The sequence below is a fragment of the Anas platyrhynchos genome, chromosome 27, assembly GCF_047663525.1.
Source record: "Anas platyrhynchos isolate ZD024472 breed Pekin duck chromosome 27, IASCAAS_PekinDuck_T2T, whole genome shotgun sequence".
Lineage (NCBI taxonomy): Eukaryota > Metazoa > Chordata > Aves > Anseriformes > Anatidae > Anas > Anas platyrhynchos.
In genome coordinates, this window is record NC_092613.1 from 6309072 (window position 1) to 6327838 (window position 18767).

Consider the following 18767-nt stretch of genomic DNA (forward strand, 5'->3'; position numbering starts at 1 on the left):
CCCATGCTGCAGTGGGAGTGTAGGGGGTGTATAACCAACTCCCCACAACCGCTCGCAGTGCAGTGTAGACATCCCAGCTCGGCAGCTACTGAGCCCAGGCTTGCCTTCCAGGAGAGCAGAGAGGTACGAAGGGGACAAGAATGTACTGTTTCTGCTCCCATTTAATGATATTTAGGGCAGATTAATAAGGGATGTGGCTTCTTCCATACAGATCGCGGATATCTGTGACCGAGAGACCTCTTGAACAGCTTTGAAGAGCTCTGTCATCTGAATCAACGGACAAAGCCACCGCGGTCCTAGGAGGCACAGTGCTGAATTAAAGCAGGATCAGCTCAGAAGCTCAGCCTGTAAGGTAGTGAGTTTGGTCATGCTGTCACTGAGATTTGTGTGCGGGTGATACAGAGCTGGGGGGATGAGCTGCAACCTTTGCTGTCTGGTAGACTGTGTGTTGCTGTGGTCTGTAAATTGCTTGTAAATTTTCTGGGAATGATGGAGTCCTACAGTGAGAGCTGATTTCCCTGGACAGAAGGCAGGCTCTAGGAGACCTGCCGCAGGTTTCCCATGGAGCTAACGTGTGACATGTAGCCCAGGTATATTCTCTTTTCTAGGATTTGTTGTCTTGCAGGCGTTGCTTCTTGTGACAGCAAGTATGGATAAGTTGTTTTTTCTTCTGGACATTAAGTAAAACTTGCATTTGCTTTGCAATACTTGCTGTAAATTCATCGACTGTATGAAAATGTGTGTCTGTTATGAAAGAAATTATGGTATCTGGTGTGTGCATGAATAAATTGTAGACGGCATGAGCATTACATTCATAATCCCTGAGGCAGAAGAGAAGATCAAGCCAAATATAGATTTTCCGAAGGAATAAGTCACATAAAATCTGATCCTTGGGCATTCCTCCTCACTCTATACAAGGTCTCCATTCATCACAGGAGTACTTGTGGCATTCCCCCTCTGTGACCTACTCAAAAGTTTTCATGAAGTTGCACTTCTTACAGTTACTGGCCTTCAGTTTTGCGGCTCTAACAGAAGTATGAGACTTTCCTTTAAAAAATCTTCTGAAATTGGAAGGCTGAAACTCAAAATATTATTTAATGTTAACAAACAATCAAACAAAGCCTACCCAAAGCTAACAGAGAAATTTTAGGTGGGAGATTTTTCTTCTCAATGAGTATCTGGATGTGCTAGTGTAAAACACAGCTTGGATTTGGGACTGAACACACAGTTTGAACGTTCACTGTGTTGGAAATGTCCTGATTTTTATGAATTACAAAGAGAAACAGAATGCTGCATCTGTTGCTGATTAATTTATTACACTGATTTAAATCTTCTATTGCGGTCTGTGCTAATGGCTTTGTACCCCACCCGTGCTGTGCTTGTGCCAATGGTAAGTCCCATGCCCCTGGATCCATCACCTGCATATGAATCGCTTGTGTGCTGCCTGTCACTTCTCTGCAGGTTTGCCTAATTTTGCTCATCAGTCTCTGCCAGCAGTTATGTCATATCTCGTCTGTGTTCTACTGTCTGAACCCCATAAATAACTACTTGTGACATCACTAGTACCACCAAATCCTGTGACTTCCAAATGTTTTCCTCATTCACTTAGCTGATTTATGGCCCTATCACTAGCGCCCAGTCATAGTACAAAAGGGAACGGGCTCTTGCACTGTCTCGTCCAGATAGATTGATGGATACACAGGATGAAAGGCAGGCCTCCCATCCCGTCAGGCTGTTTGGTTTATTTTGCTAGTTTAAAAATGTTGTCAGTAGTCAAAGGTTTGCTTCTATTCTGCATTCACAGCAGTGGAAACTTTGCCACTGTCTCCAAAGGGGACATCTCCGCCCTGAAAACCAGATGGACTTCTACACGGGATAAGAAATAGCCAAGTCTTACCTTGGTTATCTGAATGAGGCTAGCGGATGAAGTCCTCTGTTTTTCAGAGAATTGAGAGTGTTGAGCTATTTCCAGCATTAGCCCTGTTGTGCTAGGACTGTCGGTAAAGAGCATTTCATAGAGGAGGGGTTGGTTGCCCTTTGGAAGCATTTGTCTGCCTCTTTAGACTGAATGGCATCATCAGTGATCATCGTAGTGCAGAGAGCTTTGGTTCAGGCAACAGTGAGTGGAGATATAAATTCTGCCATGACAATTTTTGGAAGGTTTTTGCTGTCTTTCATTTCTTTAAAAACCAACCAACCAAACAAAAAACCCTGTGATTTATTTTTTTCTAGGATTAAACTGAAGTCAAAGTAAAAAACAAGGTTATTCATGTAATAATGGAGTAGAAATTTTAAAAGTAAGCAGGACATATTCTGAAAGTTTTTATGCCAGCTGATAGGGTATTTCCAAATCCACATTTAACATGGAAGACACTAGAAAATGTGACGTGGTTGGATTAATTCCACTGAAGGAATGTTCTCTTGCATATCCTGGCAATGTTATTTTAACTGTGCAGTCAATGTGTGGCATTAGGATGCTTCTGTCTCACTCTCCAGAAGACAAGAATTCACAGGAGTTTAAGGACTCACAGCAGCTTATCTTTAATCCATGTCAATTTCTGAAATATTTAAGACCATGTTAACTCAGCAGTTTACACAGTGCATATTGAGAGGATGCAAGTATGATGTCTATTACTATCTGTATGAATATCGTCAGTATTTTTATTTTTTCAGCTAGGTTTGGAACCTAGCTTTCTCTTCTTCATCTCTTTATAGTTTGGAATTACGTTAGTGTATGTCCACAGTCACACCTGAAATCCCTTGATTGACTTGACACGTGATAACATAAGAAAAAAATAAATTTCTTAACAGCTTTGGACCTGAGGCCCATGTTCATGTTTCAGTATAGATGCTTGTCAGAACTGCCTAATGTAGAAGGGAAGAAGCCTTGAGAAGCGAAGGATGAATGTAAGCCTAACATAAAGACATCTTAGGGGAATACTGTTGCAAGCTAATGACAAGTAGTCACATTTGTGTAGAGTTAGACATTTTAGCTCCTGGAGTGGTGACATGTTTAGGAAGATGCAAGACTGTGAAATGCAGGAGGGGATTATAGTGTTTGCTATTAATACAGTTCAGTACTTTGGAGGACAAATGAATTTCATCAGGAGATGGTGATTAAGAGTCTCTGAAGAACTCTGCCACTTGCTGTGCAGTGCCTTGCCTGGTACAACCTGGAATCATCTTTTAATCATTTCAGTTTTGCATTTTTCCCTCCCACGAGCTGTTCATTCCCTTCATTTGCAAGTTTTACAACACCACAAACAGATTTTTACAGTAGAAGGTATAAGATAATACCAAAATATCAGTGTTCCAGCTAGTGTGTGTGGATATGTAAACTTAGTCTTACCCAGTGTTTTCATCAGGTGTAGTGTGGCAATTCATGGTTGCATGAACGTCAGTTGATACAGGAAACAGAAAGAAGGTGAAAGGTGTGCTGTCAAAGTCCCTCTTCCTTTTAAAACTGGTAAGGGTTGCAGTCACAACACAGTTGGACTGTGTTGAGCAAAGGAGTGCAGACGGGTAAGCAGAGACATAGCATTAATCCCACATGGGAATCTAATCTAATTGCTCTTTCAGGGCTGCAGTAACTCTATAGTTTCTGACCATCTCTCATATGACAAGAAACCTGCCTTCACAATTTGCTTGCAAGACAGTGACGTGTTACATTATATGCTGTCCACTTTATAAATACAGGGAAAGAGACGCCTTTGACAGAGGTTCACATGAGTGATCTATAACAATAACTAGTTAATGCCAAGTTCACACTTCACCATTTCCTTCTAGAGTAAATACTAGCTTAAAGTCTGCTCTCAGGTCTGTTGCTAATTTAGACGAGCTTACTTAGATCAGGATGTGCTTCTGCTTCGTGCCCCAGTTTAGACATCCATCTCTGTGGCTTTCTTCTCAGCAACTGCTCTTGCCATCCATCAGAACTCAGCGCGTGAGTGCCATGTGGTGTAATATTTGCTTGAAACATGAGAGGAGGTCTTTGGAGGAAAGCCAGATGACATGTAAATGGACGATGTGTCAGAGGGATGCTGCTAGATGTGTTTGTTTTCAGTGTAGCCCCACTAGCCATTTTCCTACCTGGTTTGCATTGTGCTTATGGTTCAAAACTGTCACGATGTGATTTGGAAAGAGGTGGCAGAGCTGTGTTGACTGTCAGGCATTTCTCAACTGGGATGCTGGGATGTAGCAAGCGAGGAAGGGCAAACTGCATCATAAAGGTGAGCAGGATTAAGGTCTTTCATTTCCTTTGTGAACTGTAAATAATTAAATGTTTTGCCTTCTTCACAGGAGAGCCTATTTGTGCTGACCACAAGCAGCTGAGCTGAGCACAGCATCATGACAAGCCATCGGGCAGGTGAGAGAACAGTCACAGCTGTGGCTATCTGGACTAACCCTGAGAATAAGCCCAACTTGCTTTTGGTGTTGTTTGGCAATTAGGTGTCTGTCTCTCACCACCACCAGGAGAGACACCAGAAACTGGCCCATCAGGTTCTGCTGACCTTTGCAATTGGGTTTTCCTCATGCCAGACTTTGAATTTTTCTTTGTAATAATGGCTGACGTAAAAGCATTCTCCGTCCAAAACACTGCTAGGTGTGTAAGCTGTTGTGGCCCTGGACTGTTATCTTGATCGCAAATTTTCTCGCTCCAGCCACAGCTGCGCAATAAGTCAACACAAAATCACAGACCTTAATGCTCCAGCCTGTGGATACTTTCCCATCCTGAAGTACGAGAATGGATGGTTCCTTTCTTGTCCAAGTGGAGCAGAGCAGAAACCCTCCCTGTTCTACAGGGAGGTGATGCAGATTGCATGAACATTTCTGAAACACAAACACATTATTTTAATTGAATGTATTTTTCCTTGCCTTTCTAGTGAAATCCTACAAGAAATCTTCTATCCCAGGAGTAAATATTGCCCAATTTGTGGATAGGATTCCAGAAGGATGCAGTACACCTGACTTTGAGCGGAAACCTGTCACTCTAACATTGCAGGAAGGTGAGATTCTTTTACAAAAGTCAAAGTCACAGACCCACAGGCTTGATTCCATGTCTATCCTATGTCAATTTTCCAGATTAAATCAAGCTAGTTTCTAAAGAGATTTGACTAGACCACAAAAAGTATTGTGTGGCCAAAGTCTATGTACTACTTAGGAAAGTTCCATTAGTACTGCTGGAGTTCTCCTGAGTTTTAACTATTGTATGTGCAATCAAAACATGGCTCCTAATGTATACTACAAATCCTGTGAATTATTGCAGGAAGATCTCAAGGTAGGTATTTTGCAGCAAAAGATTAAACACCTTGAAAAATGTGCATTGGAATGGGTTGCCCAGGGAAGTGGTGGAGTCACTGTCCCTGGAGGTGTTTAAGGAGAGGGTAGATGTGGTACTTAGGGATGTGGTTTAGTGGGCAATATTGGTGGTAGGTGGTGGACGGTTGGACTAGATAATCTTAGAGGTCTTTTTCAACCTGAATGATTCTATGATTTTTATTTTCCTGTTTCACTAACTTGATTCATGCATGTTCAGCACAAGATTAGCTGCCTTTTAAAGTAAGAGGAACCGCTGGTGCTATTTAGGCTGTAGTTCTCCAGCAAGAAGCAATGCAAATCGTACATAGTGTACAGAGGAGGCAAATAATGAGCCAAGGCACAAAATCAATGGGAAACTTTCTGGTAATCTTTCCACCCTTACAGCAAGTATCTTTTTATATTTTTGGAGTGAATAGCCTGCGTAGTTCGTGTAACACCTCCTTCCTCACGAGCCTGAAGAATTTCTAGCACCCTGAATTTCAGTGTTGTCACACCCATGTGTCCATTTCCATGGGCCATTGAAATGTTGAGAAGAAGCACAGTGGCCTCTAGTGGTGCATCCAACCTCCACCACCTGCCTTCTGCCTGCCAGCGTCAGGCATGAACGGAAACACTGGTCGGTCATACTGTCTAAACTTTCTATATTATTTCATTTAATGCAGGTTCTGCATGGTCCATATACAAAATATTAGGGCGTTAAGGTCATCCATTGCGTAAAGAGCATCAGCGTCTATGCAGATGCACTCTGAGTTTCTTTAATTGTATTGTTGCATCATTTCATTCAGTGCATGGATTAGCTGGTACTCCAAGCCATTACGATTTGTCAAAAGTGTAATCAATTGGGTTCAGACTTTAATAATAGCTCTGGTACTGCAATTTTGGAAAAAAATATGAAGACAGATTCTTTTCGTAAGAATCTGTTGGCTGCATGGCCAACAGATTTTGCTGCATCTTATGTATTTTTTCGCTGGTGACTGCAGAAGGGTGTGGGAAATATTGCAAGACTTTCTGGGGAGACATTTTAACATTGTTGGTCATCTGAAGACCAAAACTATTACAAAGGAAAGATAGTAATCATTTCCTCCCTGAGCAACATCCACTCATCTCCTTTTCTATTCCAGTGTGACACTCCCACTTACCTACGCATGAGTAATTTCTCTGATTAGTTGTTTTATGTCTCCTAAGACTCTGCAGCTGTTGGAGATTTCAGTGGTCAGCTGCAGTATACTCAGGTTATTAGAGGAGGAGAGATGGAGAGACCTCACAGGTGAATCCTGTTCTCTTCTCCCTTCCTTGCCTCTTCAGATAGCAGAGCCTGTGTGTTTGGAGTGCAAGGGAATTAGTCCCTTAGTTCAAGTCTAGGCTGTGACACTTTTCCCTGTGTCAATAATGACAGGGTTTGTCTAGATTTAACCATAAAAGGTCTTTAAATGGGGTGTTAGCCTGCCAGCCACGACTGCTAACACCCTCTAATCATTTCTGTAATCAACAGTGCTATAGCAAGTTCAGCTTAGATGTGCTACTGGCACAATTTTGGTCAAGGTTATTAGGTTATTGCAGGTATCTTACATTAAATGTTCAAATTCCTCCGAATTAAATAGGTAATTTAGGCATTCTTCACAGGGAGAACCAAAAGAATTATTTTTAAAGAATGTCTCTGTCCAAAACAGCAAAAATGGCTCACTCTGAGGGTCACTTTATCAATAACACAAGGAGCCTGGTGTGAGAATCCTTATGCTCAAGCTTGTTTTCAATAACTAATTTCTTGCCTCTTTCAAAAGGTAAAAATGCCATTTTCAGAGCAGTGGTCAAAGGTGTTCCAACCCCTGAGGTAAAATGGAGGCGTGCAAAAGGAGAAATGGACAATCCTGACAAATATGAAATATTCTTCAGTGAAGTTACAAGTGAATACATTCTGAAGGTAAAGATCAAATACTGTGGACAGGACACAGAGAGGGGAGCACAATGAAAAGGGGAAGCCTGCAGTGGGCTATCGGGGTGGAAACATCAGCATCTAGCAAAAGTGGTTAGGTAATCAACGACTAGAAAAACCTAAAACACAGCTCAGGACTGAATTGCATCACTCCACCCATATAATGACTTTCAGGGTGAAACAGGAAGAGAAGCTGAAGGTCAAAATAGATGCAGATTGCAAATACTAGAGATGATGACATTCTGATAATTTATTCTTTTAAAAAGTGCCGAAAGAGCAAAAGGGTCTAACTATTTCACAAATAAAAGAATATATAGATATCATCAGGTCTGAAATAGCACAAAAGTCAACTGAGCCATTTTTTGAGTCATTCTGAGAACAGAAGAAAGTTCTGAAATTTCACCAAGTAGCTGTTTTATTACAAGTTGAATGAAGAACTGCAGTACATGGCTGCAAGCTCTTACTATGTTCTTCTTTTTAAGATAAATAAACTCACTGCAGATGACACTGATGTGTATCGTTGCTTTGCTATAAATGAATACGGGGAAGCTACATGCTCTGCTGGCCTCAGGATCATACAAGGTAAGACTGACTAGTTCTGTAGTCCAAATATCCTGTGGTCCCATGTAATTGGCTTCACTGTCCCTTGGGGGTGGGTGTCCAGAGTATTGTCTAAGTATCGTTGGTGTGAAGGGCTATTTTCTACCTCTTTGAGGACTGGAGGTCTTCTGCAACTTCCCCAGCTTTGGTGACTCCATGACAATATGAGCTTTAAGGCAACACAGAAGAAGCTGGATATTGTCATCAGTGCACCAGACCATGCCAAGAAGCTCTGGATTTAGTGTTAAATTGGCTTGATCCTTTTTTTTTTAATCATGTTGGACAAGTTGGTCCATCTTCTTTTGTTAGGGATCCATCTCATGTCACTTCAGATGTTTATGGTGCAGATGTCTTCACCTGACCAGGTTCTGTGGTTCTCTTCATAGTCAGTGGAGAGAAATAAGCAATTCATGAGTAAAATATAACAATCCTGCTCTGTGAATCTATGTGATCAGGACATGGATTATATTGGAAGTTTACATTTCACCTGTCTGCCTATAATGCAATTTGAAAAGGCAATTACCTGCATTTGGTCAGATAATCCTTGCACCTTGGCTCCCCATCTCTAAAGCAGGAAAATAATATTTCTTACCATTACTTAAACTGTATGCTTCAACTGTAAGGGCAAAAACAATCTCGTCCATTGCACAGAGTATCCACTAAGCACAGAAGCAATTGCAGTAGGAATGTTGCATTATAGGTAGGGATGACTAGGCATCAGTGTCAAGCTAACAAGGAAATCCAGACTAGAATTTCCTCTTGAACTGATGACAGATGGAGGGATTTTATGGTTCGTAGGCTTACTGATCTTAGTCTGTGTTATCTTGTTCATCTTATGAATTGCTTTTCATTTGTTTTCTCTTCTAAACTCTCAGTTGGCTTTAAGAGGAAAGCACAACACGTTCCTGCTCAGTCTGCTGATGGTGAGTTACGTATATATATATATATGCACTTTTTTTTTGCATTCCAAATAGTTATCTATCTAGTACATTTTTTACTTATTCTTCTTCATTGCTCTGTGAAAGAAAAACAGGAGGTGGGGAGGAGCAAACATGAAATGAAACAGTTATATTATTAGCATGGCATCAGAGAAAGTGCTAGAGGCCTTTGAGGAAGGAATAGGAAAACATTACCAGGACCTACCTGCCTCCCTAGCTTTATCAGGGGAAGGAATTTAATCTTGTATAGACATTACAGCAGAAACAAATAAATATTAAGTAATTTAGTCTCCATTCTGAGGAAATAAACAGTAGTATAATTCTTTAGGAGGTTCTCTGTCTTTTATGGCTTTGAAAGTTACCCAAACTTGTTAAATAAATAAAATAAAATAAAGTAAGAGAAGGTTAATGTATCTCTAGTATTCAGTCCACACTTTCTGCTTGTTGTTTAGCTTTGGGTAAAGTGACAGTTGTAAACATGGCTTTGAGCTATTACAAATAATGATTCCAGGTATGTGCTAGAAAAGGATTTTTGGCTGTCAAATTCATCAAACATGTTAACGTGGCTGGAAAATTGTGGGTCTCTAGAGTGTCCTCTCTAGAAAGAGAGGAAAGCTCCGTAGGAAGCAGTGACCTTTAATGGCACTAAAAGAACATGAGTTTGGCGGATGAACTTGTAAGCTTCACAGCAGTTTTTTCGTAAAGTGTAAAAACATCACCAGAGGTAAACACAGAATAGTGGAATGGTCTCCCGCTGGGGGCTGTTTTGCATTATCTTCTTTTGGGGACCATATTTTAGAGTGTTGGGTATCTGATTTTTTTTGTTGTTGTTGTTTTAATCCCTCCCTCTCTGTGTGTCATCGTTTTCCCCCCCATAATAGAATTGAAGAAGAAGCTTCAGGACCTCAGGAAGCTGCTGAGGAAGCGGTAAGCCTCCGTATAATGAAGGCCATTTTTACACTTCTCAGAGGTTTCTTGATATGGTAACTTCATAGACCTTCGTGCCAATATGTTGTTTCCAAAGTTGCTGTGAGACAGCATATGGATAGACAGAACAGTTTGCTACTGTCTGTGAGGCTGAGATAAACTCGAGGTACCAACCTTGCCTTGAGGTGTATGTTCCTTTGCACTAGATTTTGGCTTTAAAAGGTCTGTTTCTCCACTTTCCCATTTTTAGCTTACCAAGTAACTTCATGGGTGAGTGGCAAATCTTCATGTAATGATCTCTCTGGGCAATCAGGGACTGAGCCCTGGTTCCCATGCCATCTTCAGTCTGCCATGTGCCCATTGCTGAGCTCCCTTTACTTCCTCAGCAGGAAACCTCAAAGACTGCCTACTGGGAATGATCTCTGGCCTATGCAAAATCTTGAACTGTGCTGAGAAATAATTTGGGAAAGTACAGGTTGGCCTGGGCTAAACTGTGCCAGTGGTTCTGATAAGTAATTATCCAGAGTACTGAATTTACAGTGTTCTATATGTCCCAGGGCAAGACTATCCCCTGACACCATTTCATTTGATAGTCTAGATACAGAAAGCCTGTGCCAGAAGAGTCGTATCCTTTCTTGTCTATATGTATAGAGGGAAGTGAGCCACAGAAATGATGGAGAGTAAACTGAAAGAGGATTAATTGTAGAAAAAAGACATCTTGTTGTCTTTCAAAAATTCTTGATTTTTTTTCCCCCTGTTTCTAAGGGCCCCAGCACCAAAACAAAAAACAATCGACAAAGAAGCAATCTTTCAACTGTTACTACATGCAGATAAAAGAGATTATGAGAAAATCTGTATTAAGTATGGAATTTCTGACTTCCGTGGCATGCTGAGAAAGCTTCAGGAGATGAGAAGGGATGCAGAGAGTGAACAAGGAGAGGTAGGATAAACTGAAAACACTGAATGCACTGATTTTTAACAAGGTGCCAAGTCCTACAGTTCCTCAGTAGCTTCTGAAAATGGGCTAAACCTTCCTAAACTGCATCACAGATGAAAATTTTATTGTATGACAGGCAACAATTTGTGACGTGTTTTATAGTCCTATGTCTATATTGATGCAGATGAAAAAGCTATCTACTTTTTTGAGGTTGACTTCATAAATTTTAGGGGATAGTGAACTTAGGATAATCCTTTTATTGAACCACAGAGCTAAATTCTGTATTCAGTTGTCTGTGATAAGAACATTGAAGAGTTATATGCCTGAGAGTCAAAATTGCGTGTTGCATACAGAGTATGTAGAAACCTTGACAGGTAGAGGTTGTGTAGCATATGAATGACCAGGGCGAAGCATATACAACACAATTTGCCCACCAGAAGAACCTCTGGACATTTACAGGTGCTTCTTGTATACAAAAAGTTAGAAGTAGCTCTTTTCTGTGCAGATTTAAGGTAGGTTTCACATTTGTTCAACAGCTTAAGGACTTCTGTCTTGGCAGCTGTACCATCTACCAAGTTCTTGTATCTTTCTTTGCAGTTAATTCACAGTATCAAAAATATGGAACATATCAAGGTCAACAAGGATGGAACTGCTACATTTAGCCTAGAGATGGACCTGAAAAATAGTAACAGCAAAATTTATGTGCTTAAGGTAAGGCTTAAGATGAATTGCCCAGGTCGTAAATCACCGTAGTTGTCTGCATTAAATGCTTGATCCACTGGACAGCATCTGAGAGCAAATACGCATCTTAAAATAGTCTGTCCATCACAGAATCATTGACTGATTAGGGAAAAGTATTGGTGTGGGGGTCCAGGTAATCTTTGGTGATGAATATCACTCGGGATTTATAGATCCAAGTACAGTGGGAACATTTCTCAGTTACGGACATCCTTTTTACTTCAAGGGCTCTTCAGATAAGAGTAAATTCTAGCAATGTCTTTCAGGTTGCAGAAATCCTGCAGTCTCATATCAGAAAGACTGATCTAATTCGAGTGTTATATTCGATTCTAATTCACTTCTTCAATAGAAGATATCAAGGAAGTAAAACATCCCATCCATTTACGTAGTTGTCTTGCTGTGATCCTCATGTGACCAGAGTTGTGGATGTTCCACTGGAAGATACATTTCAGTAAAATCGCAGACTTCTCTCTTGCCACTCATTGATATCAATAGCAAAAGTTTGGCCTGATTTATTTGAAATGCCTTGTGCTAGTTGTGTGTTGTCTTTAAGAATATGTTGTTACTCTTCCTAGGATGGTGAGAGGCTCAGATATGGAACAGGGGATGAATACAGAAAGCACTACCTGAGGCGGATTGGGAAAAGGTATAATTTCATTGTCAACGATGTGCAGCCAGAAGATGCAGGCGTATATCAAGTCAGAGTGGAAGATGTACCTGTTTTCTCAACTGAATTGGATGCTGAATGTAAGGATTTTGGTTAGATGTATGTGATCTGCAGCTGTATCAAGAAATTATTTTTGCTGGAAAGTTTAATGTAGGAGCATATGCAAAGCTCAGCAGTCAAAGCTGATGACAACAGAAAACCTTTTTGTGTTGCTTAATAATGGTTTGCTCCTTATGACAAAGGTGAAAAACATTTGGAGGGTGATTATGTGGTATGGATTTTGTATTTGTTGTCCAAAGGAATTGGACTAGTTCAAGTACCCTTTGGACTTCTTGATGGCAGTTGACAAATTCCTTAACTTACCCTATGCTGCAGTTTATTTTTGTAAGCTCAGCATAACAACCGTCAACCTCAATACTAGTATCAGGATGCTGAAACACATTAATGACTACAAATTACCAGCACATCACAGTGATGGGTAGTATAAATGCTTACACTAAGATAATAAAGACAAAAATCTGACCCTTTATACTGTAGAAGTGGGCACAGGAGCATGTCTTAGTCTATTTTTTTTTCTGCCTGAAGTAGTGTTCACAGGCATGGCAAGTTCTTGTCTTTCTTCCTTCAGCTGCAGCAAGTTTTTTCTGAGAAGACAGAAATAACTCTATTTCTTTTCTGTAGCCTTTGATTTGTGTTTTCTCTTTTTTCTTTTTTTTCCATTCCAGCCATCCCTGTGAGATTTCAGCAGCCACTTCGTGATGTGCGTTGTCCTGAGAAGGGAAATGCTGTCTTTGAGTGTATCCTACGCAGTCCTTGCTATGATGCTGTGTGGCTACATAAAACCCACCCCCTTGAGGCAAGTGAGAAGCACCAGATCTCCATAACCCCTGATGGTCTGACCCATCAGCTTGTTATCAAGGATGTTGAGGCCTCTGACAACGGCATGTACACACTCGACACTGGACTCTGTTCCTCCAATGCCTATCTTCTTGTAGAGTGTAAGTGACAATATATTTTTCCCATAGCGTTGGCCTGAAGCATGTAAATAAGATAATAAACCTCTTACTGTCTTATTTCTCACTGAGAAACAAATTGTGGAGCCTCAAGTTCCTAAAGTGTATCTGTAGAAATGAAGGTCTGTTTAGACCTCCTTTTCTCTTCAGATGAGACAATTTTTTTTATTAGTTATGACAAGCTCTATTTGTTTATTTCCTCTGCAGTTGGAGGACTATGAAGTACTATGTACTGTGTAGTATTACTTAGTATATAGTACTACTATGAAGTAGTATGTTCTCCATCATTTACCTAAAAATACTCCATATCCTATCATGTGTTTTTAATGAGGATGCAGCGTACAATCAAGGGAATTTAGAGGGCATCTTGCTAGATGGTATTTTGTTTCCAAAGTAGGGGTTAAACAGGTTAGAAGAAGCTCAGAGAAAGATGGGAAATGTGCCTTCCAGTTAAAGCAGGTTCAGGCTGGATATGAGGAAAAGGTTTGTCACCTGAGGGTGGTCAGGCACTGGAACAGGCTCCCCAGGGACGTGGTCATGGCACCAAGCCTGACAGAGTTCATGAAGACATGTGATGTATTTATTTTTTTAATGTGGTCCTCTGGGGACCTAGAAGTCCCAGATACCACTTACGTCCCTCTAAATTGGATTTATCATGCTGGGTTTGCCCTGATCTCCCATTTCTTCTTCTTTTTTTTTTTTTTCTTTTTTTTTTTGTTTGTTAACAAACATATTTCAGCTAAAAATAATTGTTGTCTTAACTAAGAAATGTAAAGTTATGTGTAAGTGTAGCAATGGAAAAAAAAGGTTTTTAACTGAATTTAAATTCATTTAAATGTGTTCTGTTTCTGTGTCTTAGAAAGAAACGATAACTTGCTAATGAATTTTCTTTGTTGATGTAGTACATGACATTGACTGTTGTTTTTTCTCTCTTTTTCTGTAATTTTTTTCTTCAATCAAACAATGCATCTTCAATACAGATCCCAAAGGAAAAAAGAGACAGGATGAAGAAGGTGAAAAAGAGAAATCTGGCTGGCGGAAAGAAACATTGACAGATAAAGATGGGGCTAAGAAACCTAAACGCAGAGAACATCTTAGCGATAAAGATGATCTGATGGATGCTGGCATAGAAAAAGATGACTGGTACAGAAATGGCCAAGAAGGCAGTCAAGGCTACTCTGATGTTGATGAAGGACGTATATTTCTGGGAAAAGAGGGGCTACGCAAAACATACAGAGATGGAACAATGGGGCCCGGGCAGTTTTCTGAAGCAGAGAGAGATGGAGAATCAATGACAGATGATGATAATGACATGAGACTAAAAATTTTAGGAGGGAAAAAAGGTTTAAGGCCTGTACACAGCCAGGATTCTATGACAGGTAGAGCAAATACTGGTGATAGAACAGGAGGAGCAGATGAATTGTATTCTGTGGATGGCAGAGATGAGGGCATGTTGGATGCAGTTGATGTTGACATGGATGATGCAGAAGGTATGGATTCTTGGCATGGCAAAAATGATAATAGTTCTAGAGCTGGCTTTGGTGGTATCAAGAAATTAGGTGCTACTGATGGAAGTTCTGTGTTAGATGGACTTGATCCTGATTCAACCAGAGTGGGAGACAAGCATTCCCTGTATGGTAAGGATGATAAGCTAGGTAGGACTAGATCTGGTAAGAATGCCGCCGGTACTGAGACTGCAGGAGGAATGAGGTCCCCCTATAGCAAGGATGGTTTGCCTACTGTGGCTGGTGTGAGTGGAGCTGGTATAAAAAGAGAAGGAGAAACAGGGGCTCCGTATGGAATGGATGGCTTAGCAGCTGATGCTGGTGGTCATCTAGGTCAGGCAGGAAGACCTGGCTTGCTGTATGGCCCAGGTGGTCTCCCAGCTGGAGATGGGGCTAGAACTGGTGCAGGTGGAAGTTCTGCAGGAGAAATGGGGGTACTCTATGGTCCAGATGGTCTACCAGTTGGGGCAGGTGTTGACGACGCTACTGCAGGTAAAATGGGAGGGTTCTATGGTAAACATGGACAATCAGGTGAACCTGGGGCTGGAGCTGGAAATTGGGTTAGAGCTGATGGAGCCGGAAGACAAATGGGATCACCCTATCAAAAGGACGGTCTCCCAGATGGAGCTGGGGCTGGTGGTGCTGGTGTAGGTGGTTTTGGAGGTGTTGGCTCTCCCTATGGAAAAGATGGCCTTCCAATGGGAATGGGAACTGGGGCTGGTATTGGTGGTGCAGGTGTAGATGGCTTTGGTGGTGTGGGGTCTCCATATGGAAAGGATGGTCTCCCAGCTGGAGCTGGGGCTGGTATTGGTGGTGCTGGTGCAGGTGGTTTGGGAGGTGCTGGGTCTCCCTATGGAAAGGATGGTCTCCCAGCTGGGGCTGGTGTTGGTGGTGCTGGTGCAGGAGGAATTGGCTCTCCTTATGGTAAAGATGGCCTTCCAGTGGGAATGGGACCTGGTGCCAGTGGTACAGGTGTGGATGGCTTTGGTGGTGTGGGGTCTCCCTACGGAAAGGATGGTCTCCCAGCTGGGCTTGGTATTGGTGGTGCAGGAGGAATTGGCTCTCCTTATGGAAAAGATGGCCTTCCAGTGGGAATGGGAACTGGGGCTGGTGTTGGTGGGGCTGGTGTAGGTGGTCTTGGTGGTGCTGGATATCCCTATGGAAAGGATGGTCTCCCGGCTGGGGCTGGTGTTGGTGGTTCAGGTTTAGCTGGTGCAGGGGGAGTTGGTTCACCCTATGGAAAAGATGGTCTTCCAGCTGGGGCTGGTGTTGGTGGTGCTGGGGTTGGTGTTGGTGGTGCTGGTGCAGGTGGTTTGGGAGGTGTTGGGTCTCCCTACGGAAAGGATGGTCTCCCAGCTGGAGCTGGGGCTGGTATTGGTGGTGCTGGCGTAGGTGGTTTTGGAGGTGCTGGATCTCCCTATGGAAAGGATGGCCTTCCAGTGGGAATGGGACCTGGGGCTGGTGGTGCTAGTGCAGGTGGTGATGGTTCTCCCTATGGTAAGGATGGTCTCCCAGCTGGGGCTGGTGTTGGTGGGGTTGGTGTAGGTGGTTTGGGAGGTGTTGGGTCTCCCTATGGAAAGGATGGTCTTCCAGCTGGGGCTGGTGTTGGTGGGGCTGGTGTTGGTGGTGCAGGAGGAATTGGCTCTCCTTATGGAAAAGATGGCCTTCCAGTGGGAATGGGAACTGGGGCTGGTGTTGGTGGGGCTGGTGTAGGTGGTCTGGGAGGTGTTGGGTCTCCCTATGGAAAGGATGGTCTCCCAGCTGGAGTTGGTGGTGCTGGTGCAGGTGGTGCAGCAGGTATAGGTGCTCCCTATGGAAAGGATGGTCTTCCAGCTGGGGCTGGTTTTGGTGGTGCTGGTGCAGGTGGTTTGGGAGGTGCTGGGTCTCCCTATGGAAAGGATGGTCTCCCAGCTGGAGTGGGTGGAGCTGGTGCAGGGGGTGCAGCAGGTCTTGGTTCTCCCTATGGTAAGGATGGTATCCCAGCTGGGACTGGTGTTGGTGGGGCTGGTGCAGGTGGTTTGGGAGGTGTTGGGTCTCCCTATGGAAAGGATGGTCTCCCAGCTGGAGTGGGTGGTGCTGGTGCAGGTGGTTTGGGAGGTGTTGGATCTCCCTATGGAAAGGATGGTCTCCCAGCTGGGGCTGGTGTTGGTGGGGCTGGTGTAGGTGGTTTGGGAGGTGTTGGATCTCCCTATGGAAAGGATGGTCTCCCAGCTGGGGCTGGTGTTGGTGGTGCTGGGGTTGGTGTTGGTGGTGCTGGTGCAGGTGGTTTGGGAGGTGTTGGGTCTCCCTACGGAAAGGATGGTCTCCCAGCTGGAGCTGGGGCTGGTATTGGTGGTGCTGGTGCAGGTGGTATGGGAGGTCTTGGATCTCCCTACGGAAAGGATGGTCTCCCAGCTGGGGTTGGTGTTGGTGGCGCTGGTGGTGCTGGTGCAGGTGGTTTGGGAGGTGTTGGGTCTCCCTATGGAAAGGATGGTCTCCCAGCTGGAGCTGGGGCTGGTATTGGTGGTGCTGGTGCAGCTGGTTTGGGTGGTGTTGGTTCTCCCTATGGTAAGGATGGTCTTCCAGCTGGAGCTGGGGCTGGTGGTGCTGGTGCAGGTGGTCTGGGAGGTGTTGGGTCTCCCTATGGAAAGGATGGTCTCCCAGCTGGGGCTGGTGTTGGTGGTGCTGGTGTGGGTGGTTTCGGAGGTGTTGGGTCTCCCTATGGAAAGGATGGTCTCCCAGCTGGGGCTGGTATTGGTGGTGCTGGTGTGGGTGGTTTGGGAGGTGTTGGGTCTCCCTATGGAAAGGATGGTCTCCCAGCTGGGGTTGGTGTTGGTGGTGCTGGGGTTGGTGTTGGTGGTGCTGGTGCTGGTGCAGGTGGTTTGGGAGGTGTTGGGTCTCCCTACGGAAAGGATGGTCTCCCAGCTGGAGCTGGGGCTGGTATTGGTGGTGATGGTGCAGGTGGTATGGGAGGTCTTGGATCTCCCTATGGAAAGGATGGTCTCCCAGCTGGGGCTGGTGTTGGTGGTGCTGGTTTAGCTGGTGCAGGGGGAGTTGGTTCTCCTTATGGTAAGGATGGTCTCCCAGCTGGGGTTGGGGCTGGTGTTGGCGGTGCTGGTGTAGGTGGTTTGGGAGGTGCTGGGTCTCCATATGGAAAAGATGGCCTTCCAGTGGGAATGGGAGCTGGGGCTGGTGTTGGTGGTGCTGGTGCCGGTGGTTTTGGTGGTGTAGGGTCTCCCTATGGAAAGGATGGTCTCCCAGCTGGGGCTGGTGGTAGTATAACCAGTGCAAGGGGGGCTGGATCTTCCTATGGAAAAGATGGTCTATCAAGTGGTGCTGCAGCAGGAGTAGCTCGTTCTCCTTTTGGAGGTGAAGAAGGAATGGGTTCACACCAGGGTCGGGGTGCTGGGCTGAGCAGTGTTCAAGGATATGGAGGTGGAGCAGGAGGAGCTGGCTTATCCTCAGAAGGAAGGGGTTTTGGTGGCTCTGCCATACTAGGTGCTGGGTCTGCATATGGGAAGGATGGGGGGTCAGCTGGAGGCAGGGCTGGAGGGGGTGGTGTTGGCAGGTTGGGAGGTGATGGGAAGGAGTTACATTCAGCCTGGGGTACGGAAGGAATGGGAGGTGCTGGAATGGGTGGTGAATATGGGCTTGATTCACGTCCCGGCAAATCTGCACGAGGTGAAGCTGGAAAGGGAACTGCCGGTGATTTCAGAGGGCCAGGACACAAAGGCTCACCCCACGACAAAGAATCAGGTCAAAGGGATGGTAGGGGTGAGGACAGAGGTTTAGGACAGTTAGGCTCCCGTTATGGCAAAGATTCTGCTGTTGGAGGGGCAGGGGGCAAATCTCATGACAGGTTGGGTGATGGGAGGAAGCCAGGTGTTTTCGGTCAAGGTTCACCAGGTTATGATCAGACATCAAACCTTTATGGTGGACCCTCCTCGATAAACCAGAGAAAGCAGCTACCCAGCCTTGATGTTAAAACAAATGACTTCTTGAAGAATACGGAAAGTACAGAGAAAAGAAGACAGTATCGCCTAGATGATCTGAGAGGTATGTGTTTAACTGATTACTTCTGTATTGCTGATCTGTGCCTTTCGATACTAACAAGAGCAAGTGCTGGATTCTACTACTAGAGTGCCCAAAGGAGGGCTACAAGATGGTGTATAAGATGTGTATATTACTCTCTGTCAGTGTAGGACAGAATT

At 43.9% G+C, this 18767-nt stretch overlaps 1 protein-coding gene across 6 annotated transcripts in view; it reads left to right on the plus strand.

Annotated features, from left to right (window-relative positions):
* Positions 1-18767, plus strand: part of IGFN1 (immunoglobulin like and fibronectin type III domain containing 1) — a 48980-nt gene that overhangs the window by 19552 nt on the left and 10661 nt on the right. For 4 of the 6 annotated variants that reach the window (XM_072028269.1, XM_072028270.1, XM_072028271.1 and 1 more), the window contains 12 exons: positions 212-352; positions 4300-4366; positions 4884-5006; positions 7101-7240; positions 7735-7834; positions 8728-8775; positions 9672-9717; positions 10483-10657; positions 11252-11365; positions 11968-12139; positions 12785-13057; positions 14053-18612. In XM_072028269.1, coding sequence (XP_071884370.1) covers positions 4348-4366; positions 4884-5006; positions 7101-7240; positions 7735-7834; positions 8728-8775; positions 9672-9717; positions 10483-10657; positions 11252-11365; positions 11968-12139; positions 12785-13057; positions 14053-18612 — 5770 coding nt within the window. In that variant the 5' untranslated portion in view covers positions 212-352; positions 4300-4347. The remainder of the gene's footprint in view (positions 1-211; positions 353-4299; positions 4367-4883; positions 5007-7100; positions 7241-7734; positions 7835-8727; positions 8776-9671; positions 9718-10482; positions 10658-11251; positions 11366-11967; positions 12140-12784; positions 13058-14052; positions 18613-18767) is intronic. The other 2 variants (XM_072028272.1, XM_072028273.1) reach the window with 2 other exon arrangements.